Genomic DNA, 25,027 nt, shown 5'->3' with positions numbered 1-25,027 from the left:
CCCCCTGCTCCTCCTGTGCCTATCACCCTATCCGTTTATTATTTGAACACCAGGTCTGCAGTTAAACACTCTCACAAACTCTTTGTTTTACTGGACCTGCACAAACCAGATCTCCTACTTCTTACAGAGACCTGGTTTTGCGACAACTCCCTTCCCTCCCTATTAGCTACCCTTCCGGCCGCTTACTACGCGCTGTGCACCGACCGACCCTCCGGCAAATCAGGAGGCGGCGGCGCTTTGATTGCCCGCAGAGAACTTTCCTTTCAGCCTCTATCCTACCCCTCCATTGGATCATCGATTTCTTAGTCGTCCGCTCTCCATCCTTCAGAGTCCCACTCACCTGTTTGCTCATGTACCGTCCTCCCCAACCCTCTCAACTTTTTCTCCCCGGTTTCCAAGACCTAGTGGCCACCTTAGCGGTCAACAACTCCTCCATTCTGGTTTTAGGTGATTTCAACTTCTGGCCATCCGACCCCGCAGAATGCTTGACCTCTAAGGAATTCTCGGACACCCTTCGCTCCCTCAACTTTGACTCCCACGTTCACTCCCCTACTCACATTCAGGGTCACATCCTTGATCAGATCTGGTCCCTCAACTGTCCTATAACCTCCTTGTCCATCTTCCCCTGCACCTGGTCTGATCACTTCTTGATATCCTTTTTCCCTACATCTTAACCCAGTCACTAAGCCCCCCCTTCCCAAAAACATCTGGACGCGCTCCTGGGGCCGGGTGAACGTGGCCGCTCTTTCCGCCACATTCTCCGCATCCAGTCCAGACCTTCAAGGTCTGTCATCTTCCGCACAAGCCGACTCTATCAACTCCTGGCTCCTGTCAGGTTGTGATTCCGTCGCCCCCCTCAGACGAGTGTCCTCCAGACGCCCGAATGACGCAAATCGTTGGTTCAGTGAGGAACTCAAGGCCCAGAAACTCACTGTGCGCCAAGCCGGGCGAGCCTGGAGACGAGACTACTGCCCCAATCTTAAAACCCAGTATACCGTCCTCCTGTCCCAATATAAAAAATCTATTTTGGCTACAAAAACCGCCTACTTCTCCTCAAAAAATCTGGCTGCCGAAAATCAGACTAGAGAGATTTTTTCCATTGTGCACGATCTTGCCTACTCCGACAGAGCCACCCTCAAACCTGCTCCCTCCCAGGAACTATGCGACTCTCTCAACACCTATTTCCTGGACAAAATCTCAAACATCAAAGCAAACATCCCTCCCCCCTCCCTTTCCTTCGTCGACCCCCAGTATCCATCAGTCGGGGCACGCCTTGACTCTCTCCCCCCTCTGACAGATGAGGTCTTTCTGTCCCTCCTCCCTACGGTCAAATCAGGCTCACCTCTGGACCCTTGCCCTGTCCACATCCTTAGGCACATCTACTCGGTCTGCGTGCAGCCCCCTCTCACATTTCTTAACAGTTCCCTGTCCCAGGGCATTGTTATTCCACCTCTAAAGACGGCCACCATTGTTCCAATCTTAATAAAAACGGTAGCTGACCCCTCCGCTCCTGTTAACTACCGCCCCATCTCACTATTTCCCTTTCTGGGGAAGTTACTAGAGCGCCACGTTACCAAAACGCTCAGTACCTTTGTTGAGAGGAACGGAGCATTAGCCCCACGTCAGGCTTGGTTCCGCCCCGCACACTCCACGGAGTCCATGGTGCTATCGGTCCTTGACAACCTCAGAGAGGGTATGGACACCAACCACCCCCAGGCCTTGGGCCTCCTCGACCTCTCCGCCGCTTTTGACACGGTTGATTATTCTATCCTACTCTCTCGTGTCAGGGCGGCGGGGATTGGGGGATCAGCCCTGGTCTGGCTGTCCTCATTCCTGAGGGACCGCACCCAGGCTGTGCGCCTGGGCAACTTCTCGGCGGACTTCCGGAAAGTACCTTGCGGGGTTCCCCAGGGCTCCTCCCTCTCCCCCCTTTTATTTAACTTGTAGATTGCCCCTCTCATTTTCACCCTCCAGCAAATGGAGGTCACCGTCTATAATTACGCGGACGACCTACAGCTTATTTTTACTTTGTCCCCATCCCCTGAGTCCATGACGAAGTTCCAGTCCGTCATGATTTTTATCCGGGACTGGATGAATTACAACCACCTGAAGCTAAATCCTGACAAAACTGAGCTGTTTCTAACAGGTGGTTGCTCCAGTCCCTGGACCCCTCTCTTCTGGCCCCCTTCTCTAGGTCCCCCTCCTTCTCCCTCCTCCTCTGTGAGAACTCTGGGGATAAAACTGAATGATCAACTCACTCTACACTCCCAGGTTAGTTCTGTGGTGTCCTCTTCCTTTCTTTCCCTCCGCACCATCCGCAAAGTCTCTCGATTCTTTTCCTTCTCTGCCCTTAAGCTCATTGTCCTGGCGATGGTTATCTCCCGCCTAGACTATGGCAACGCCCTATACTGTGGCATGCCCGCCTACAGCATGTGACGACTACAGCTGGTCCAAAACCAGGCCGCTCGCCTGGTCTACAACCTGGCTAAATCCCATCACGTCACGCCGCTCCTCAAATCCTTGCACTGGCTCCCCATTCGAGAACGAGCTCAGTTCAAGATGGGATGTATCATCTTCCAGGCCCGGGCCGGCGTTGCCCCCGACTTCATCGCCTCGGAAATTAAAGCTTACGCCCCTATCAGGGAACTTTGTTCATCTTCCCAACACCTGTTGACAGTTTCCCGCTTCAGGCGTAAAAAGTGGGGGGGCACGACATTTTCCACTCTTGCCCCGGCCTTCTGGAACTCCCTCCCCACCCATCTCAGATCTTCCACTCATTATTCGCACTTCCGAAAGGCGCTCAAAACATTTCTTTTCGCACATATCTTTTCACAATAACTGTCCCCCTTCCCTTCTCCCCGACCGTCTTGCCCTCCTGGGCTCAGTACTTCACAGCTCCATGAAACCGCCTGGTGTAGGCACGCTTTACAAATGTTTTAAACTCAAACTCAAACTATAATAAATTCTTGGGTGTATTAGTGTACACCTGCAGTGAACCTAAGAGCAGAAATAGGACGAGTGACAGTTGAAGACTAGACCCCATTCCTGGATGAGCTACATGCCTTTCTGTTACAGAGAATCATCCCTTGATTTGAGGATGCTTCACTAGTCACACGAATACGGCTGGCTGAGCTAAATTAAAAAATCAAAGTAGGTCTTACAGTGGTGAACTGCTTCCGTTCCTGTTCATTACTGCCAGGAACAGGACGAAAAGACATTGTAACAAATCAGCCAAGCTTGAGCTGACTTTTACCAAGGAGGCCACGAATTAACCAGAATTTGTAGTACCTTTCTTAAAGATAACTCTCTTATTTATGAATGTGCATAATGGTCTTGTGCTATCTTCTGTTGCTTCTGTTACTTCTGAAGGGTCAATATATATTTTGTAGTATGCTAGTTGACATTAGCTTCTGTGTCTAATACTTTGTTTTTTATAGACAACTTCATAGTATTGACCAAGCTAATTGATCTGCTGAGAAGAAGTGGAAAACTTGATGAAGCCCCAGCCTTTTTTGACTTGGCATTAGCCAAATCGTCCCGAATTCCGATGGAGCCAGGTTTTAACTACTGCAAAGGCCTTTGCTGCTGGTAAATTTCTTCACATAATATCTATGAAACATTACAGTATATTTGCAATGGGTGACAGAAATGTAATAATAAAATATATTTAAATTGAAAATCCTTTAAGAAAATGTATTGTGTTTTGTGACTTCATGAACAAGATGATGTAGTATTGATGTCCCCTAATTCCTGTGTCGGTCTGATATTTTAGTTGTGAATTTGAATTTCGCATGGTATAAAGTGTAAGAATCAACAGATTGCCTAATACAAAAATTCTCTTTTAGAAGGATTTATTTTGTGAAAACTGCTAAGCAAAATAGATTGCATCATGTGCTGTGACTCTACATTTACTTATGATGTTGCAACACATTTTATGTGACTTTGCTGTATGCATTTGGAATTTGTGTAGTGCAGAAAATTACTTTGGTTGGGGAACCATTCAAAGACAGAACCTTTGCATTTTACAACCAGTTGCCTGGCTTGTGTAGTTGTAGTGATGAATTTACAAAATACTCAGCCAAACAATGGATTGTCAGTCAGTCATAATAATCTTATATGATGGATATTTCTTCCTGCAGGTTCCTCACCTTATTAACTTTTCCCCAGCAATAGTTCTCCAGTACTGCTAGGTGGCACCACAGGACTGCAACTCTGACACCTAGGAAATGACATATGAGAATGTAAGGCACTAGTTCCTGTTTTCCCCCGCCTCACCAAAGTGGGCCCTGAGGTCTTCTCAGTGATTCACAGTGGAAACTCCTGTGCATTTCACATTTAGTTCTAATGTCTCCCCATAAGATCTTAGGGGTCAGGCCCTGTCATAGGTGCCGCAGAAAAGGAATCCTTAATGGACGTACAAAACATCAGTTTATACTGTCTAGACTGTGTTCTGATCATTGATGCACATGAAGGCCATCAACAAGCAATATGTCAAACTGTTTGTGACCAAGGTCTGCAAGGAATCTGCTGATGGATTCTGATTCTCCTTCCCATAAATACCCTTGGAGGGAATGATTTCCTAAAATATATCCCAAAAGACCTCAAATAGCAAAAAGAGCAGTAGGAAGGAAAAATGATCTTTATTGGAAATTTGCCCTTCCAGCAGGGTCAACCCTGATTTTTGCTTTCTGTTGGTTTCTTGGTCGTAGAACTATATGCAGTTTACCCTATGCCAACCAGTGGTAAAGTGTGTGTGCTCTCCCTTCACACATATTAACATTGGCTTAAACCTAATGAGCACACTTAATTTACTTATACGTCCCAAGTATATGGTACTACATGTAACTAGGGCCTGTAAATGAAATGCTACTAGGGGGCTGCAGAACTTATTGTGCCACCCATTAAAGTAGCACTATAATATATGTCTCCAGGCCTGCCCCTGCAACCTGGGCGGGCAGGTTTAAACTGCCATTTCGACATAGCAAAAGAAATCCTTTGCCAGGCTTAAGCCTTAATTTTTAATATGTTTGAGTTACCCTTAAGTTAAACCCTTAATGACCATAATGCAAGGTGCATATTATTTAAGAAGCAGGACATGTATTCATTTTAGATTGGCAGTGAATAACCTACAAAGTCGTTTTTCACAGTGGCAAGACAGGCTCTCCCATTGGTTAACATTGGTTTACATTATTTCCTTTATTATATGCTATGGCAGTGTAACCTCACTGTGTATTACACTTACCAACCCTTTTATGACCCTTGGTTTTCATCTGTCAAACCCTCAGCTCAATCCTGGTTAGCTGTGGCACTGAGCAGCAAGGCTTACACAGAGGAACAAGTGTTAAGCATTTAAACAGCACCAAGTCAAATGCAGAAGAAATAGGCAAACACGCATGAAACCCAACACCAATTTATAAAAATAGACTGCATTTTTGTAAGAACGTAGACACTAGAATAAAAAAGATCCACCGGAGGGTTCCAGAGATATCAAGTTTACAAGCAATAACACATTAAAGTAATTACACTCAACCGCGAACAAACCTATGGCAAAAGTCAACAAATTAGACACTTAGGGCCAGATGTAGGTAGGCATTTACCGGTCGGTAACGGCCGAATTCGGCCGTTACCGACCGGTAAATGCAATTTGAGATGTAGGGCCCTGTATTTTACAGAATCGGTAAATTTACCGATCGGTAAATTTACCGATTCTGTAAAATACCGAGTCGGTATTTTTACCGATTCGGGAAAATTGATATGTAGGTGGGACTGTTCTGAGTCCCACAAGCATTAAAAAATCGGTATTTTACCATCAAATCCTATTTGATGGTAAAATACCGATTCAGGTGTGCATGCACACCTGTGCCATATGACAGGCAGACCTGCCCTTAGGGCAGGTATGCCTGCCACATGGCACCTGAACCCGTTTTTGGGGTGCTAGAGGGTGTAAAAGTGACACCCCCTGCACCCTTGTGAAATTCGGTATTTACCGATTCGGTAATTACCGAATCGGTAATGCCCAGTCATTCCTATGGGCTTCAAAGCCCATAGGAATGAATGGGCATTACCGGTCGGTATTTACCGAATTTTACCGATTCGGTAAATGCACATCTGTATTTACCTACATCTCGGTACTTATATTTTACCACTTCTTAAATACCGAATCGGTATGATTCGGTATTTAAGAGGTGGTAAAATAAAATTACCTACATCTGGCCCTTAGAAACTTTTTCAAAGGAAACTGAGGTAAGTGTCAATGGGGTCAGTAAGATATACATGAGGCAACCAACTCCAGCAGGGAGCTAGTCACGGGGACCGAAAAAGTTTTCAAGAGCAGTTAACTTCCCAGATGAAGCAGTCCTTCAACCTTTCCAGGCACATTATCCGCATTGCAATGGCTTCCTATTGAGTGGTCCTGATGCAAGGGATGAAGGATGCTCCCAGGATGATGTGGATGTGACACGATCAACACGATCGACAGAGGTCCTCCTGCAGGGATTCCTCGGTCCATGAAGGTGATGAGCGCATCTAGGTTGACGTCCCATTGAGTTGGCTCTTTTGGTTCTCTTAGTTTGATTGGGCTGTGGAGATGACTTCTCCCTGAGCTGGACACAGCAGGCACAGTCCCTCTCTTCGCGAGTCACTTGGTGCAGCGGGTGCAGTCCTAGTCTGTGTAGCTTCCATTCGCTGGTCCCTCGGTGCAGCTGGGCAGTCCTTCTTCGGTCCTTTTCCAAGTCGGGTGAGAACTGAGGTCTGGGTGCCAGGGGTGCCTTCTTTATGCTCAGAAAATGCTGTCAGGTCAGGATGCAGTTGGTAGGCAATGGGCTACAAGTTTCCCTCCCACCTGGTGGCCAATTCCTGTGGAGTGTGGCATCTGGCTATTCCAGGATGCACCATTCAGCCAGCTCCTAATATGGTGAGACCCCTAGCTGGGCGCCCAGACCTCAATATCTCACCCCTTGGGTATGGCTCAGGGCTACACGCCCATGGGGAAACCCGTTTTGCAACAGGTTTCCCCTCTCTGCTCCCCTTGCCAGCCTGTCTACGTCAACAAGGGGCAGCTCTTCCCCTGGCATCCCACATCTGCTCTTCAAAGGCGGCTTCACCTTTGAAGCCTGCCTTTTGGGGCTAACACGTACGTGGCTTCCTGCAGGAGGGAGGTGACACCTCCCTGGCCTGCCATCCTTCATTGTTCTCCTCCCTGAGAGTCGTTGAAACATCTCTTCTTGAGGGCAGAAAGTTGTCTCATGAAGCAGGCTCCATTTGCTTGGGAAGGCACAGGAGACCAAGTATAGGGTGAGAACGTGGGGAACCCAATAGACCCTTGGAGGCTTGGGCAATTCAAACAATATCTAGCCAAGGTGCCTACAAGGGATTTTACTTAGAAAAGTGTATTTTATAGTTATTTGCAAAGGAATTACTCAATGGTTAAGTCTAATTAGATCACAAACCAGAATTTCACCAGTTTAAACATTCAATGAATGGACAGAGAGAAACAGCGCAAACACGGGAATATCTTTTTGTAGATATAAAAATATATTTTTATGTATAAATCAAGTTTAAAAGGAGTACCAACAATCAACAAGCATTTACAATGCAATGGTTTCGCCTTTGGAAAAGTTAGACCTATTGGCATTGTAAATTACAAAATTTGTATTTATGTGTTGGTTTTGAAAACAGATCAATAAATGGCATTGTCATTTACATTGCCATTAGCTTAATCTCTGCAGTCACTCTGTAGTCCCTAGCCCTCCATAGCACTCCCTAGTCACTCTGCACTCCCTAGCCCTCCCTAGTCACTCTGCACTCCCTAGTCACTCTGAACTCCCTAGTCACTCTGCACTCCCTAGTCACTCTGCACTCCCTAGTCACTCTGCACTCCCTAGTCACTCTGCACTCCCTAGTCACTCTGCACTCCCTAGCACTCCCTAGTCACTCTGCACTCCCTAGCACTCCCTAGTCACTCTGCACCCCCTAGCACTCCCTAGTACTCTGCACTCCCTAGCACTCTGCACTCCCTAGTCACTCTGCACTCCCTAGTCACTCTGCACTCCCTAGCACTCTGCACTCCCTAGCACTCCCTAGTCACTCTGCACTCCCTAGTCACTCTGCACTCCCTAGTCACTCTGCACTCCCTAGTCACTCTGCACTCCCTAGTCACTCTGCACTCCCTAGTCACTCTGCACTCCCTAGTCACTCTGCACTCCCTAGCACTCCCTAGCACTCTGCACTCCCTAGTCACTCTGCACTCTCTAGTCACTCTGCACTCCCTAGCACTCCCTAGCACTCTGCACTCCCTAGCACTCTGCACTCCCTAGTCACTCTGCACTCCCTAGTCACTCTGCACTCCCTAGTCACTCTGCACTCCCTAGCACTCCCTAGTACTCTGCACTCCCTAGCACTCTGCACTCCCTAGCACTCCCTAGTCACTCTGCACTCCCTAGCACTCTGCACTCCCTAGCACTCCCTAGCACTCTGTACTCCCTAGTCACTCTGCACTCCCTAGCACTCCCTAGTCACTCTGCACTCCCTAGTCACTCTGCACTCCCTAGTCACTCCCTAGCACTCTGCACTCCCTAGCACTCCCTAGTCACTCTGCACTCCCTAGTCACTCTGCACTCCCTAGCACTCCCTAGCACTCTGCACTCCCTAGCACTCTGCACTCCCTAGCACTCTGCACTCCCTAGTCACTCTGCACTCCCTAACACTCCCTAGTCACTCTGCACTCCCTAGCACTCCCTAGTAACTCTGCACTCCCTAGTAACTCTGCACTCCCTAGTAACTCTGCACTCCCTAGTCACTCTGCAGTCACTCTGCACTCCCTAGCACTCCCTAGTCACTCTGCACTCCCTAGCACTCCCTAGTCACTCTGCACTCCCTAGCACTCCCTAGTCACTCTGCACTCCCTAGCACTCCCTAGTCACTCTGCACTCCCTAGCACTCCCTAGTCACTCTGCACTCCCTAGCACTCCCTAGTCACTCTGCACTCCCTAGCACTCTGCACTCCCTAGCACTCTGCACTCCCTAGCACTCTGCACTCCCTAGCACTCTGCACTCCCTAGCACTCTGCACTCCCTAGCACTCTGCACTCCCTAGCACTCTGCACTCCCTAGCACTCTGCACTCCCTAGCACTCTGCACTCCCTAGCACTCTGCACTCCCTAGTAACTCTGCACTCCCTAGTAACTCTGCACTCCCTAGTAACTCTGCACTCCCTAGTCACTCTGCAGTCACTTTGCAGTCACTCTGCACTCCCTAGTCACTCTGCAGTCACTCTGCACTCCCTAGCACTCTGCAGTCACTCTGCACTCCCTAGCACTCTGCAGTCACTCACCTTCTGTACCACCTCGGGAGACAGACATCTTCGCATGTGGGAAAATCAGTTCTACCACATCACTTCCTTGGATATAGGATTAAAGGAGGTGCCCCACTATACGGTACTGGGCCTGATGGCTCATCACAGGGTATTCTAGACTGCTCGACAGGAAGTGAAACAGACAGACATGGGCTTCAACTGGTCACCCAGTACGTTCCTTTTACTCGGGCTCCACGTTGCATGTAGCCGCCGTGGTAAAGTGATATCATGTTGAAGATAATCCCCTTTGTGTTACTAATCCTGAAAAGCTTCAGTGTGGAAACAGGGATTATCTAGGATGGAAAAAACAGGAGAATGAAGAGATATCCTCATTGAGACTTGGCTGCAGGGAGGTCTAAAGACACCGGATAGTGCCTTTGAATGAAAGAATGCTTAAAATGCCACAGAGGACTGATACAACCTCAGACGAATAGTATAGCAGTGATTGTTTATAAAATAAAATGCAAATTTAAGCAATATGCCCGAATCTTAGGTTATTGATTCAGTAATTAATAGGGTTGGGCAAATAAAGTGGAATTAAGTATATTGTGCTTTTTGTCTAAAAGATGGTGATAATCTTGTGTTTTTTGGAAATGGTGTCCTTGTGAGCGTGCAGACTACCTCATAGTCTGTGATACCAATTCATTCATTAAATTGCAGTTTTCTAAACATGGACAGCTCCCAATGGGTGGCGGAGGACTGTGCACAGGGCAGCTTTGACACTGCGGGCAAAGGGCCCACAGCACCTATATTGCAGCAACCCAGAAGAAACAAAGTCAGACCGAGCGAATCGACGAAGAGCGAATAGTGCCAAGAAGTCTCTGAGTGACACCAGTGGAAAGGACAGCAGAAAAGACAGCCTCCTGAAAGGCATAGACGCCACCTAAAGCGATGGAGTATGATCACAAATACCGGCCAAAAGTGCCAGAATGCAACCGGAACATTAGAAGGCCAAAAACACAGCACACATGTCGCAACAGACAACAATAGAAAATGAGGGCGCAATTCGAGCCTAGAAACAAGAAGTAGGGTCAGAAGAGGCTACCAGTGCTAGTAGAGCATACATTGGGGTCAACCGCGCAAACCACAGAATGAGAGGATAAGACCAGCTACATCAGGCCCTAACAATGCCATAACAAACCGAACATCAGTCATGGATAATGGACCTTTCTGCCACTGCCCACAGGCACTCAGAAAGGAAGACACATGACATTACAGAAACATAAGTGAAGCCGGAAGCCGAACACCAGCGAACCAGAACAAACGACCCGATTGGGATCGGAAAGCATGTACCATAAAACACCACAGGCGCACCCAAGAAGCCATACCATGAAAATGCTGATATCTGAAACCATGGGAAGAGCGCTTAGATCCCCAAGGCAGGACCTAAGCACCAGTCCTGAAGGTGACGCTGAACACAGACAAGCGCCTGCACCAATGAGTGAAAGATCCTGGCTGCTTGCAAGCGCTACACAAATACAATTGGACACCACTTCTGCAGGTGCCGTGCCACCCACGGGGTCCTCAACTTCTTGTCACTGCACTTGCCAAGCATAGTTTGGTACCTGTACTCCTGTAAAGCGTCCTGATGCCTCCGTCCATGCGCCTGCTATCATAGTTTGGTACCTGTACTCCTGTAAAGCGCTCTGTTGCCTCCGTCCATGCGCCTGCTATCATAGTTTGGTACCTGTACTCCTGTAAAGCGCTCTGTTGCCTCCGTCCATGCGCCTGCTATCATAGTTTGGTACCTGTACTCCTGTAAAGCGCTCTGTTGCCTCCGTCCATGCGCCTGCTATCATAGTTTGGCACCTGTACTCCCGTAAAGCGCTCTGTTGCCTCCGTCCATGTGCCTGTTATCATAGTTTGGTGCCTGTACTCCTGTAAAGCGCTCTGATGCTTCCGTCCATGTGCCTGTTATAATTGTTTGGTACCTGTACTCCTGTAAAGCACCCTGATGCCTCCGGGCCATGCGCCTGCTATCATAGTTTGGTACCTGTACTCCTGTAAAGCGCTCTGTTGCCTCCGTCCATGTGCCTGCTGAAGGTAAGAGACGGCGCCGCCAGTCCCCGCGTCCCCTCTGCGCGCTGTGTGATCTTGTGACAGCTTGAAGTTATTGCTGCCTCTTGCGCTACGTGCAGTGCCAAGCATACCCTGTGTACAAGCACGTGTGCAAGGGGGTGGGGGGAGGGCTGCAGGTGAGAACTAATCTGTGGGTACAGCAACAAAGTGCTCATACCTCCAAAGTGCTCGTATTTCAACTTTTCACCGCTGTGATCAAGTTCACTTCCCATTAGACGTCGGGTCTAAACTTCATTTTCTCTTGAAATTGTTATAATTGATGTAGGTGTCGAGTCCCGTATGTAAAGGTGTATATTTGTACTGGACACGTGGGGTGAACGGGGGACCCTCCAGCCGAGGGGGGGGGGGGTTATTTGCATCTATGATGTTAGAATTCGGGAAGGGGTAACTGGTGTTAAAGTGCATAGATTCCGACTGCAGCATGTTGTCAGCGTTGAAGGCACTTGATATTAAATGTCTGGGCGATATGGAGCACACACCTTGTAGTTAAATATAAACTATGTTTGTTTTTAATGAAATGTGGAGCGAATATTTGTTGAAATACCGGACATCGCAACGTTTCAGTTGTGGGAGGGGGTAAAAAGGAAAGCGTTTTTACGAAATGTCTGCTGACTGGAGGTAATTGGAAAGGGTCTGGGTGTGTGTTGCATAGCGCCTAATCCTGGTGTACAGGCTGTGTTTAAAAGATTATGTTGGTGAACACACGAGCAGCGGCGCAGGGAAATAAGTGAATTGCACAGGATCACAGTGTTTTAAAAAAAAAAAAATTCAGCTTCAAACTCCAGTTTTCTCCAATTCACAAGCAGTGATGGGGTCTGCGGACCACCTCTTCTCGACGTGTGCGGTCTTTGTGGGTGGGAAGAAGTGTTGTGCGGGGGGAGGGTTTTGTGTCCCCTGCATAGGTTGTGACTTCATATCTCCCAAGGAGATGCAGGAGCGAAAAGCAACAGCAAAGTGGTCACCAGGGGGTCATTCCTTCTCCCCAGCAACTAGGAACACCTCCAGCCGGAGGGAGTCACCGCGCACCCATACTAGTGAGAAGAAACATGAGGAGGACATTTAGGCTGAGAACTTGTAGTTGGAAGACGAACGCAGGGATAAGCGCAGTTCACCAAGCTATCTCTACCATGGCACATTTTCCAGAGCAGAGCCGTAAAACAAACTCCGCGACCCGCGCTTCAGATAAAAACCCGAACATTGTTTTAGTGATCCAGTGTTTCTGTCCAATAACACATATCTCTCCCGGCTTCTTTACTCGCGCCACTCTGTGTGAAATGATATGGTTGGTGAAGGACTTATTATGGACCCGACTGGGCTTCTAAATTCTACTCGCCGACATCCTATAAACTGTACAATTTTGGCGTAGTAAAGCCCGTTCGCATGCTCATGGTCGTTGGGTCTTCCGACAGAGGGAGCAAGTTGGAAGCACGAAGAAATGCATACACATTAAGTTCAACAAAAGGATCGATTCTCAGAATTACCAATTCCGTAACCAGCACACCAACCAGTTAGTCCACATGCGCCTGATAAACATACTCGAGTTTCACTCTCAATTGCGATCGCGGTCTGATCCTGGAAGGAAGAAAGGCTGCGTCAGCCCTGCCAGGAGACGAGCATCCCACCTGAATGAATCGAGTCCAAAACGTTAAGTCAGAAAACACTGATCCACAGCCTCGGTCCTTCGCTCTCGCTCCACCGTCGAGGTGCCAGCTGAGCGCCGCTCGGTGTCTCGCGGTGCTGAAAGCGCCTCGCGTTACTTCTTCCGAGGACGACCGTCCACTCTTCTGCAACTCGCTCCCTCAGAGCCTCGCTAACCAGACACCGCATCTTCAGTCAGCCTAACAGAGACTCGGACCGACGCACGTGCGATGTCTTCGGACTACGCAACACGCTGGAACAAGTGCCTCACCTAGGACGTGCCGAGACTCAGTCAAAACACAAAGAAACAAGTCAGGTCCCGGGCCGCGCTGTGATTGGCTGACGTCACGGGGGTTTCCCGGCCGGCAGCCAATCACAGCGCGGCCCGGGAATGACGTCACGGGGGTGTCCCGGGCCGGCAGCCAATCGCAGCGCGGCCCGGGACAAAGGGGCGGGGCTTAAAAAAAGCACCAGAAACGCCCCCGAATCGCGTTTTCGTGAGAAAGCGCGATTGACAGCCTCTGCCTCCCAATGGCTAGCCTCCATTTATGGAGCTAGCCAATTGGAAACAGAGGCTGTCCTAACCTCACTATTAGAAACAACAGATTTCGATCTGGGAGTGGCTTCGCCCCTCGCCAGGTTACGAAACCTAAAAATGAATTCATCAATAAATCATGAAGGAGGTACAGTGCAACTTATACTACAGTTCATGAATAAACACATCTATTCCGATATAATCAAAAAGTAACATATCTCCTGATACAAATAATAGTCACTTAAATACATTGAGTCAATGTATTTAGGTGACTATTATTTATATCAGGAGGTATGTCCCTTTTTGATTATATTGGAATAGATGTTTTTATTCATGAACTGTAGGATAAGTTGCACTGTACCTCCTTCATGATTTATTGCTGAATTAATTTTTGATTGTCTGTACCCTTTTTAACTTGATTTATACATAAAAATATATTTGTATAACTACAAAAAGATATTCCGGTGTTTGCGCAGTTTCTCTCTGTCCATTCATTGAATGTTTAAACTGGTGGTTTGTGATCTAATTAGATTTAACCATTGAGTAATTCCTTTGCAAATAACTATAAAATACACTTTTCTAAGTAAAATCCCTTGTAGGCTCCTTGACTTGATACTACAGGAGACAAAGTGGCAGCTTTGCTAAAGCTGCACACTGCGATAAGTTACATTAAAGTTACGTATATCCTGGCGATAAACCTGAGCAGTATTTACTGATCTAAGTAGGTGAAGGAAAGCATTCACTTACCATCTGCTTCTGAGGCTCCACCGTGCAGTAGACCCGAAGAAATGTCCCCGTCTGTTTGGCGGCCTTCGAGGTGCTGAGACCGGGATCTCGAGTGCGGAGAGTGTCCGGCCGTGATTGCAACACCAGCGGCCTCTGGTTGCGATGGGAAGCCAGTCGGAGAGAACCTGAGATCTGCGAGCCGGAAGAAATGATACCAACCCACTCCCAATAGTGGGTTGCCCTGCGGGAGGTGTGATATAGCTGGGCCGGAGAGAGTCCATGATGCCCAGTTCCCCTTCGGTGTGATACCCGGTCATGTTAACAGCCCCCCCCCGGGAACCGGTGGGTGACTCCCGGGGAGCAGTGGGGTGCTTGTTTAGCCTTTTGGTGACTCTCCTTTCTGTGGCCTGCCCGACTATTGAGATCCCGTTGTGAATCCTGCTGATTCCGGAGGTCGGGCCCGATCCTGAGGTGAGGTGGAGGAGAAAGAGAACGTGACGGCTGAAATGGCGGATGATGCCTTCTTGCGCACCCCTCATCCGGGCAGAGAAACTGGTGCACGAGAGAATCCCGGGGTTTGGCTATGCGAGAAAACACCCACGCCCAGACATGTATTGGCTGCACTAACAACCCTGCAGACTACCCTGCTCCGGGAGGCCCGAGAATTGGGAAAAAGGATGGCCGCCATTGTTGTCCCGCCATCTTGTAACGGCACGGATTGCTCTCAAGGAGGCGCCGATGTGTCTGCCTCTGCTTCATTGACGTATTCCCCGGATGAGTCTACATTCTTGGAGACGCGGATGGATTTGGTTCATGAGCTTATTGTAGATACACCTGTGGCACATGTGATTGTCTCATCGGGGCCTTTCTCTGATCGGTGAGTGGGGGAACAGCATCGATCCACGGTTTGGGAGGCCCCGGCGGGGTTTCGGCGCTTCCCACATCGTGTGATTCCCTTTCCATGTCTGGCGGGACTGTGTTCGGACTCGAGACTGTTGGCGGTGGTGATATTGTCGCAATCAGACTTCCGCCATGCATCATCGGCGACATTTCGGTGGCTGGGATCCTGTGGAGTGGCGACATTGCCTGATCCTCCCGATGCAATCGGACCCTTTGTGCTACTTTGTATCCCGTCTGAGGGATGGTTCGACGTTGGTACTATTGACAGAAGAGGCCAGGGGTGAATTCGCTTGGGACTTGGAGGGACTCATAGATGATTGTTGGTGATTTAAGGGGCGCTTAGCGGGGATGTAATTGATTGCGTTATACGTGATTACTGCTACTTGTATTTCTTCTACCGTTACTGTTTAGACGATTTTTGCACGCGGAGGTGGGAGGGGCCGGATAACCAGACCGAGGGCCCTTCTGTTGTATTTTTTCTCTTTCTTTTTCTCTTTTTCTTCTCTGTATTTCGGGTCTCTTATTTACGGCGACAGGCACGCTGCTGGGGGGGGTAGGCCGTAGCCTTCTGCAGGGGTGTAGGGTTGGGGGTTGGGGGATGTTTTTTTTTATTTTGTTCTCTCTTTGTTTCTATGGCCCTTTGCCCTTTTTCTTTTTCGATGTCATCGTCTTCCATGTCTCCTATAGTGTGTCTCGCCTCGAGGGGTGGGGCTAGCTCGCCATGATTGCTATGTGTTTATTGCACCTATCCTGACTCTTATACCCCCTCCCCCGTCTCTTTCACTCTATGTACATCACTGGCGTAAAACTTTTTGCTCTTAGTTAGCTGTATCAGGGGAGTGTGTGACTGTGCGACATTGATTTTCACTTTATTTTTCGTTATTGCAAAATGAACCGTCTCAGATCCTTACTATCGCATGATACTTTAATTATATGTTATATCCTGATGCTATTCAGCCTTTGAACTCCGGACCACTGTATGATTTCATACTACATTACTTTTTAACCGATTTGAATAGCGGCCGGCCGGATTGGTTGTAGGCCCATGTTTGTATTTCCGTGCTACAACAATAAAGGTTCTTTAAAAATAAAAAATAAAAATAGGATCCACCTCCCTGTTCCCAAAACAAGAAGAGAAACTATTCCAATGTTGAGCGTAAATGGATATGGTGAAAGGCCTAACCACAAAATAAACGTGAATCCCTACCTCAACTGGGACATTCCAAATCGTTTCTATTGATTGCCAAAAAATTACGATGTCGTTTTATCATAGCAGATTCTGCCCTGCCACTAAACTCTATTAATTTTATATTTTATGTTGGTCAACCTTTTAAGGTTACCCTCAGTGGAAGGATGTTAATACTTTACCAAGCGTCACCTTAAGATCCTCTTCTGCTAAGATGACCCTTTTCAGTTTGTGTTCATGCCTTTTCAAAGAGTATGTCAAAAAGGATTTGGACACAATCTGTTAGACAAATATTACATGTTGACTCTTTTTTTTTTAAATGAGAAAAAGTCTATTTAGAGACAGAACCATGTGTTGCTTAAGAGAATGGGTATGAACATTCTGTACAGTTGTGCTGTCCACAGAGTTATAAGACTATCATTTTTATCATGTTGTTTACTACATTCATAGCTGTAGAATGTCTGACTCTTGCTGTTGCTCTTGTATCCAGGATAGAATCCAGAGCAAATTAAAACCACAAGCTCTCAATATGTCACTGACATTAACACTAAGGGGTCTATTATGAGCCATCGCATCAGGAAATGGGACCGCCCGCTATGTGTGTATCCCGGATTTTTAACATTGCGGTGGGCGGTGCTTTCAGCAGCACCCGCCGCAATGTTTAAAAGGCACTTGTGCATTCGCATGCGCAACGTGGCAGGCACCGCGGTGCCTGCCACGTTGTGCATGCAAATGCAGAGGAGTACCATAGGTGCCTCCCCCCCGCCCCCCCATGTGCACCCAACACCCTGGGGGCCTGCAACGGGCTCCCACATGCAGACTCCGCATGCCTTTCCATGGCGGCAACGCCGCCATGGAAATGCATATCACCGCGTGCATCCTGATATGGATGGCGGTGTCTTACAGACACCGCCACCCTATCAATCCCCTTTTCCGCCCGGTATCCTGTTTGACCGGCAGACGGTATTTCCATCTGCCCGGGTCCCCCGCCATCCTAATATGGCGGGGGGAAATGGGAGGTGGGCGGTGAATAATGGCGGGCGGATAGCCACCGCCATAGTGGGTGGTGGCGGTCCGCCCAACAGTATAATAGACCCCTAAGCCTAAATTCAGAAAATGCCTGAAAAGAAACTCATTATCAGGAACATAAACCATGGCTTTACATTTTCTGTCAATTTTTCCTTCTACATAAAAATAATATCAAAAGCAGTTGGAAATGTACTCCTTTACACTTAGGTCTACGTATAACATACACTTCCAGTTTTTTTTTTTTTTTTTTATGAATTCACAAAGGATTCCCACTGGGTAATAGCTGCAGTCACTGTCTCTCATCATTAGTTATTAAATTATTTAATGAACTCCAGGCTACTCACACAAGAAAGAATTTTAACATGCATAAATGGTGCAGGTGGTGTTCAAGTAAAATTACACTTTCTAGTTATTTTATTTTCTCCAAAGGGATATATTTTTCCTGTATCAAAAACTGCATTCCTGACACCCCCCAATATTTTGTTTCATTCGTAGCAGCTTATTATTACCTGTACGTTTTTAAAAATGGGGAAAAGTGACCTAGGTTACACTGGAAGAAAAATAAAATGACTGGATTATTTTGTGATTTTTTTTTTTTTATTGAGTTCCTTTCAGAGACCAAAAAATGCATTGGGTGAAACATCCCTGTTAATATTGCTTATATACCATACTATTATTGACAGCCCACAAAATAGAAACCTGTCTTAAGAATAACGCAAACCTAAACAATTTAAATGAACAATTCCCTGCGCACCCTTGAAAATATGAAATTGCATGAATGTTGTTAGCTGGTAAAGAAAAGCCAGTTCCAAATATGCGCCTTAAAGTGTCCTTGTAAATTCATGAAATATCATTGTTCTTATCCGGTTCTGAGACACATGTATTAGTTAATCAACAGTTAGCATTCACAACACACTAATTAGGCATGTGGAAAATGTGTGTGCCTGATGCACCTTGTGTAGAATCTGAGCATGCATTTGATTATAGGAAACACATTTGCACTCTTCCCAGCATAGGTGCTAACCACCAGGTTTGTTCCTGTCCTGGCAAAAGCACAGCAGTGATAGATGTCGCCCTTGTTTGAAGCAGTGGATCCGTTCCTCACAGAGAGCAGACCTAGTCTGGTTTTGAGATGGATAATGGATTCCTCTGCAGACAAGTGCAGTACGTGAATGCACCCTCCTTTGGGGGAATTATTAGAAGACTGTGGGATGCCTGTGCTTCTCTAGAAAGTGCCCCCTCAGGAGGCTCAATGACTGTGCACTGCCTCTTAGGTAGGAAAAAGTGCAACCTCTGACAGCCGTATTTGCCAGTCCACTGTCCAGGGCCGGCCTTGTGCATGGGCAAGCTGTGCCCAGGTCCGTGGCACCATATATTCCATGGGGCGCAGCCGGGAGCTGCCTGACCTAATGTCATGCAAACAGCAGCTTGTCCATCCCACTTTGTCTCAATCAGATCCCGTTAAAGACTTTGTAATCAGCCCTTAATGTGCCTCAGCTCAATTGCTAGCACCCCATCTACCCCCTGCCGCCCTCCCATTTTCTTCACACCTCCTGCTGTCCCACCACAACGATCCCCACCCCCACAGCAAACACCACATTTTCTTTCTGCTTGTGGCACTGTCTGGGTTAGTCCAATTTAGGGCCGGCCCTGCCTCTGTATGCAGCATGGAGCGTGGCCAAGAGCAAAAGCATTCCCTCATTTGAATGAGGCAGTTTTGGAAAGTGGATTATTAGTAGTGATAAATAGTGATTTACCACCAGTAATAAGGCCACACACGCAATAAAAGGATCAGTCATGGTCTCAATAAATGATTCCCTTGCTCAACTCATGGTAGCTAGTAATGAGCAGGCAGGTGTAACTTAGGAGACAGGTGTAAATCATTTAAAAACAGCAATACATGAAATAAGTAATAAACAACATACAATAAAAATCCAGCTCCAATTTATAAAGATAGATTATATTTTTAGGAACAAATAGACCCCAAAACAACAAAAATCCTATGTAGAGAACTGGAAATGTGAATTTTTTAAGAATGAACACTTTCTGGTGCTTAAAAACATATAGGGCCCGATGTAGGTAGGCAAATCGGAAACGGCCGAAAATACCGATTTTCGGCCGTTTCCGACCGGTATGTGGACATTGAGATATAGGGGCATGTAAAATTACAGAATCGGTAATTTTACCGAATCTGTAATTTTACCGATTCGGAAAAATACCGAATTGGTAAAATTACCGATTCTGTAATTTCAGATGTAGGTAGCACTGTTTTCAGTGCTACAAGGGTTTCAGAATTCGTTATTTACCACCAACTAGAAGTTGCGCAAACACGGGAATATCTTTTTGTAGTTATACAAATATATTTTTATGTATAAATCAAGTTTACGATTTACGATGTAGTTTTATCATAGCAGATTCTGCCCTGCCACTAAACTCTATTCATTTTATATTTTACGTTGTTCAACCTTTTAAGGTTACCCTCAGTGGAAGGATGTTAATACTTTACCAAGTGTCACCTTAAGATCCTCTTCTGCTAAAAGGACCCTTTTCAGTTTGTGTTCATGCCAAGAGTATGTCAAGAAGGATTTGGACACAATCTGTTGGACAAATATTACATGTTGACTCTTTTAAAAAAAATGAGAACAAGTCTATTTAGAGACAGAACCATGTGTTGCTTAAGAGAATGGGTATGAACATTCTGTACAGTTGTGCTGTCCACAGAGTTATAAGACTATCATTTTTATCATGTAGTTTACTACATTCATGACTCTTGCTGTTGCTCTTCTATCCAGGATAGAATCCAGAGCAGGTTAAAACCACAAGCTCTCAATATGTCACTGACATTAACACTAAGGGGTCTATTATGAGCCATCGCATCAGGAAATGGGACCGCTCGCTATGTGTGCATCCCGCATTTTTAACATTGCGGTGGGCGGTGCTTTCAGCAGCACCCGCCGCAATGTTAAAAAGGCATTTGTGCATTTGCATGCACAACGTGGCAGGCACCGCGCGGTGCCTGCCACGTTGTGCATGCAAATGCAGGGGGGTACCATAGGTACCCCCCCATGTGCGCCCAACACCCTGGGGCCTGCAACAGGATCCCACATGCAGACTCCGCATGCCTTTCCATGGAGGCAATGCCGCCATGGAAATGCACATCACCGCCTGCATCCTGATATGGATGGCGGTGTCTTACAGACACCGCCACCATATCAATCCCTTTTTCCGCCCGGTCTCCTGTTTGACCGGCAGACTGTATTTCCATCCGCCCGGGTCCCCCCCCATCCCAATATGGCGGGGGGAAATGGGAGGCGGGCGGTGAATAATGGCGGGCGTATCGCCACCGCCATAGTGGGCGGTGTCGGTCCGCCCAACATTATAATAGACCCCTGAGCCTAAATTCAGAAAATGCACATAACTGCCTGCATAAATTCGCCTGCATAAATTCAGAAAATGCACATCACTGCCTGCATCCTGATATGGATGGCTGTGTCTTACAGACACCGCCACCATATCAATCCCCTTTTCCACCCGGTCTCCTGTTTGACCGGCAGACTGTATTTCCATCCGCCCGGGTCCCCCCCGCCATCCTAATATGGCGGGGGGAAATGGGAGGCTGGGCGGTGAATAATGGCGGGCAGATCGCCACCGCCATAGTGGGCGGTGGCGGTCCGCCCAACATTATAATAGACCCCTAAGCCTAAATTCAGAAAATGCCTGAAAAGAAACTTATTATCAGGAACATAAACAATGGCTTTACATATTCTCTCAGTTTTTCCTTCTACATAAAAATAATATCAAAAGCAGTTGGAAATGTACTCCTTTACACTTAGGTCTACGTATAACAAACACTTCCAGTTGTTTTTTTTTTTATGAATGTTATGTTATGTTAAAATACATTTATAAAGCGCACATACACCGGGGAGGTTTCTTGGCGCTACGATGTCTTCAGAACCCAAGTTCGAATGCGTAATTAGAAAGCCTGACGAAATAGCTACGTTTTAAGACAGCTTCTGAAATAAAGAAGAGTGGGACAAAAGCGTATTTCGGAGGGGAGAGAGTTCCAGAACATGGGTGCCAGGACAGCAAACGTGGCACCACCAGTGCGCTTTAGTCTGTAGGAAGGTAGAGACAGCAGTAGCTTGTGTGCTGAACGAAGGTTACGCGAGGGAACATGCTTGTGGATGAGATTATTCACAAATTTCGAACTTTTCCCATTGAGGAACTTGTAAATGAGGCACCCAACCTTAAAGGCACAACACTGGATTACTGGTAGCCAATGGAGTTGTTTCAAGAGAGGGGTGATGTGGAGATGTCTGGGTTGATGAGTAATCAAGCGAGCCGCCTGGTTCTGGACCAGTTGTATACGTTTGGAGAGATAGAGGGCAATGCCATAGTAAAGAGAATTGGCATAGTCAACGTGAGGCATAACCATAGCAAGAATCACCTGGATTCGAGCTTCATAGGTGAGGAACGTGCAGATCTTTTTTATTTTTCTAAGTTGGAAGAAGCAGGTAGAGATCACTGAGCCAATTTGAGCCTTCATCGTGAGGTCCTGGCTGATAATGACCCCCAGGCTCTTGGCCGTGGACGATGGCAAGGGAGCTTGGCCAAGTTCCCTGGGCCAAAAATGAGGGCCCCAGGGGGTCTTGATGATACCTCCAGTGAGAACTAGCTCTGTCTTATCCGGATTGAGCTTATGATGATTGCTGTTCATCCACTGACTGATGAACAGAATGGTGGACTGAAAAATGTGGACGGACTCCGGGGAGGTACTGATGGGAAAGATGAGTTGAAAGTCGTCTGCATAGTGGAAAGTGCAGACTTTACGTTCTTTCAGAGCTCGGATGAGAGGGAGAAGGTACAGATTAAATAACAGGGGAGAGAGCGAGGAACCCTGAGGGACTCCGCAGGCGATGCTCACTCTGGGAGCAATGAAAGGTGCTGTGCTGACTGCCTGAGATCAATTCTCCAAAAAGGAGATAATCCAGCCAAGGGCAGGTCCCATGATTTCCGCGTCTCTGACACGATCGACCAAAAGAGTGTGGTCGACCGTGTCAAAGGCCGCGGAGAGGTCGAGCAGGACAAGGGCCTGCGGATAACCAGTGTCAACCTTGTCGCGAAGAGAGTCTAAAACTGTGAGAATCACAGCCTCGGTAGAATGAGCCGGGTGAAACCCTGCTTGGTTGGAGGCAAGGAATTCAGAATCTTCTAGAAACTCAGTAAGACATCTAGTGACATGAGTTTCCAGAACCTTGGCGAGGTAGGGTAGGAGAAAGATAGGGCGATAATTTGTTAACAGTTGGGGGTCAGCCCCTGAATTCTTCAAGAGGGGAATGACACTGGCCTCCTTGAAGGTGGTGGGGACAATACCCTGGGATAGTGACTGGTTCAGAAGATGGAGTGCAGGACTGGGAAGGTTAGTGAAGATTTCTTTCAAAATGCTGGTGGGGCAACAGTCGGTGGGAGAACCTGTCTTGACCTTAGAAAGTAGGTCCATAAAGGCAAGCTCGGTGATACTTGGGAATTGTTTAAAGGTGCTGTGGTTTTGGACGACGGTGGAACAGAGCGGCAGGTTATTACAGAACGGGATGCTAACCTTTATCAGTGCAATTTTTTCGATAAAGAAGGAGTTCAAGGAGTTACAGAACTTTTGCGAAGGGACGGGTTTGATAGAGATTCTGTCAGGATTAGATAACTCATTTACTTTGGAAAAAATCTCTTTTGTACGATTGGAGGTGGACAAAATTTTAGAAGAGAAATAGGTTGCTTTGGCGGTCAGGATGGATTTTTTATAGATCTTCATCAAATTGATATACAGGCGTTTGTCTTCGGGAAGTTACTTGCGTCTCCAAGTTCTTTCTAATTGCTGTAAGGCTAATTTCTGAGTTTTTAGCTCGTCAGAGAACCACTTATGAGCATCATGCCGATGAGGGGCATGTGCTTTCTTAAAGGGCGCAAATTTGTTACTAGTGGCCAACAAACAACGAGTAAGCTGTTCGTCAGCCTGGTTGATAGACGAATTGATAGGGGGGAGAGAATTAGTAAGAGAATTAAGGAATGATGTTTTATCACTTATCTTCCAATTTCTGCAAGTGCCTCCTCCTTGACAGGATGATTTGATAGGGAAATTGTCAAGAATAGTAAATTTAATTATATAGTGGTCAGACCAAGTGCAGGGGAATACAGACACGGGGGACATGGCTATATTAACAGCCCAAATCTGGTCAAGAGTATGTCCCTTGATGTGAGTGGCCGCGGTAACTTGTTGCACCAGATTGAGTCCAGGAAGTAACTCACTAAGTTTGGTCGATTGGGGACCACCCGATGGATCATTGGCCCAATAGTTAAAGTCACCAATCAGCATGACCTTCCCGTGCGTGGTGACTAAGTGTGCAACCTGTTCACCTAAAGAATGAGGGAACAGGGGCATTCTTTGAGGGGGCCTGTAAAGCAGGATACAGACCAGAGGTGTTGTGATCGGTTCGCATTCGAGTTTGAGCACTAAATTGTCCACAGAGGGTAAAGCTAGAGAGGAGAGCGTGGCATATTTACAGTCATGGCGGGTGATAATGGCTACTCCTCCGCCCACTTTCCCCTGAGGGCGATTGGCTTGAATGATGTGATAGTCAGAAGGGAGAGCAGCTAAGATGTCAGGGGAGGATTCCTGAGATTACCTGGTTTCAGTGAGCAGTAGGAAATCTGGTTGTTTAGATTTGACCAACAAGAAGATGTCAAATTGGTGCTTGACCAGAGAGCGGGTGTTTAGGTATATGACAGAGAGTTTTCGAGTGCCATTCGGCTCCAGAGTCTGGGCGGGAGTTGCTGATTGAGAAGTAACTAACTCAGGGAATGAGGTTCTAAGCTGCAAGATCCCTTGAGATTGTAAAGTAGAATAAGTCAGGGTATCAAGAGTGGCAGTGTGTGCAGTGCCAAAAGTTCCATAATGCTGTAATGGATTGTGTTTTGGGCATGGTGACACGCCCCAGGCTCCGTACAGGCGTGGACGGGCGCAGACGGGTTTGCCTTTGGCGCAGCGCTTCCGCGATGTGATCGCCATGAAATAGCCGCTGGCAGCCTAAGCTCCGCCCCGCCTGCACTGTGATTGGCTGAGGGAATCAGCTGACAGTAGCAGGTCCTGCCTCGCTCGTGATTCAGCGAGTTTCAGGAAAATTACCCCAAGGTGAGTTATTTTATCAAACACAATTGATTCCAAATAGCAAATTTTAAAGAGCAGAACACAGATATTAGCAAGCAAGCTGGGAGGTCATAAAAACAAAGTAACAATTCCCGCGCTGAAATGGGCAACGAAATAGCCGCTGGCAGCCTAAGCTCCGCCCCGCCTGCACTGTGATTGGCTGAGGGAATCAGCTGAAAGTAGCAGGTCCTGCCTCGCTCGTGATTCAGCGAGTTTCAGGAGAATTACCCCAAGGTGAGTTATTTGAATTCACAAAGGATTCCCACCGGGTAATAGCTGCAGTCACTGTCTCTCATCATTAGTTATTAAATTATTTATTGAACTCAAGGCTACTCACACAAGAAAGAATTTTAACATGCATAAATGGTGCAGGTGGTGTTCAAGT

The 25,027-nt window shown here is 47.2% G+C and overlaps 1 protein-coding gene across 1 annotated transcript in view; it reads left to right on the top strand.

The window, feature by feature from the left end:
- TTC21A (tetratricopeptide repeat domain 21A) overlaps positions 1-25,027 on the top strand; it is a 465,179-nt gene that overhangs the window by 303,163 nt on the left and 136,989 nt on the right. The window contains exon 23 of the mRNA XM_078663200.1: positions 3,438-3,588. Coding sequence (XP_078519326.1) covers positions 3,438-3,588 — 151 coding nt within the window. The remainder of the gene's footprint in view (positions 1-3,437; positions 3,589-25,027) is intronic.

The sequence above is a fragment of the Lissotriton helveticus genome, chromosome 10 (genome assembly GCF_964261635.1).
Source record: "Lissotriton helveticus chromosome 10, aLisHel1.1, whole genome shotgun sequence".
NCBI lineage: Eukaryota > Metazoa > Chordata > Amphibia > Caudata > Salamandridae > Lissotriton > Lissotriton helveticus.
This window is presented reverse-complemented; position numbering and strand designations above follow the sequence as displayed.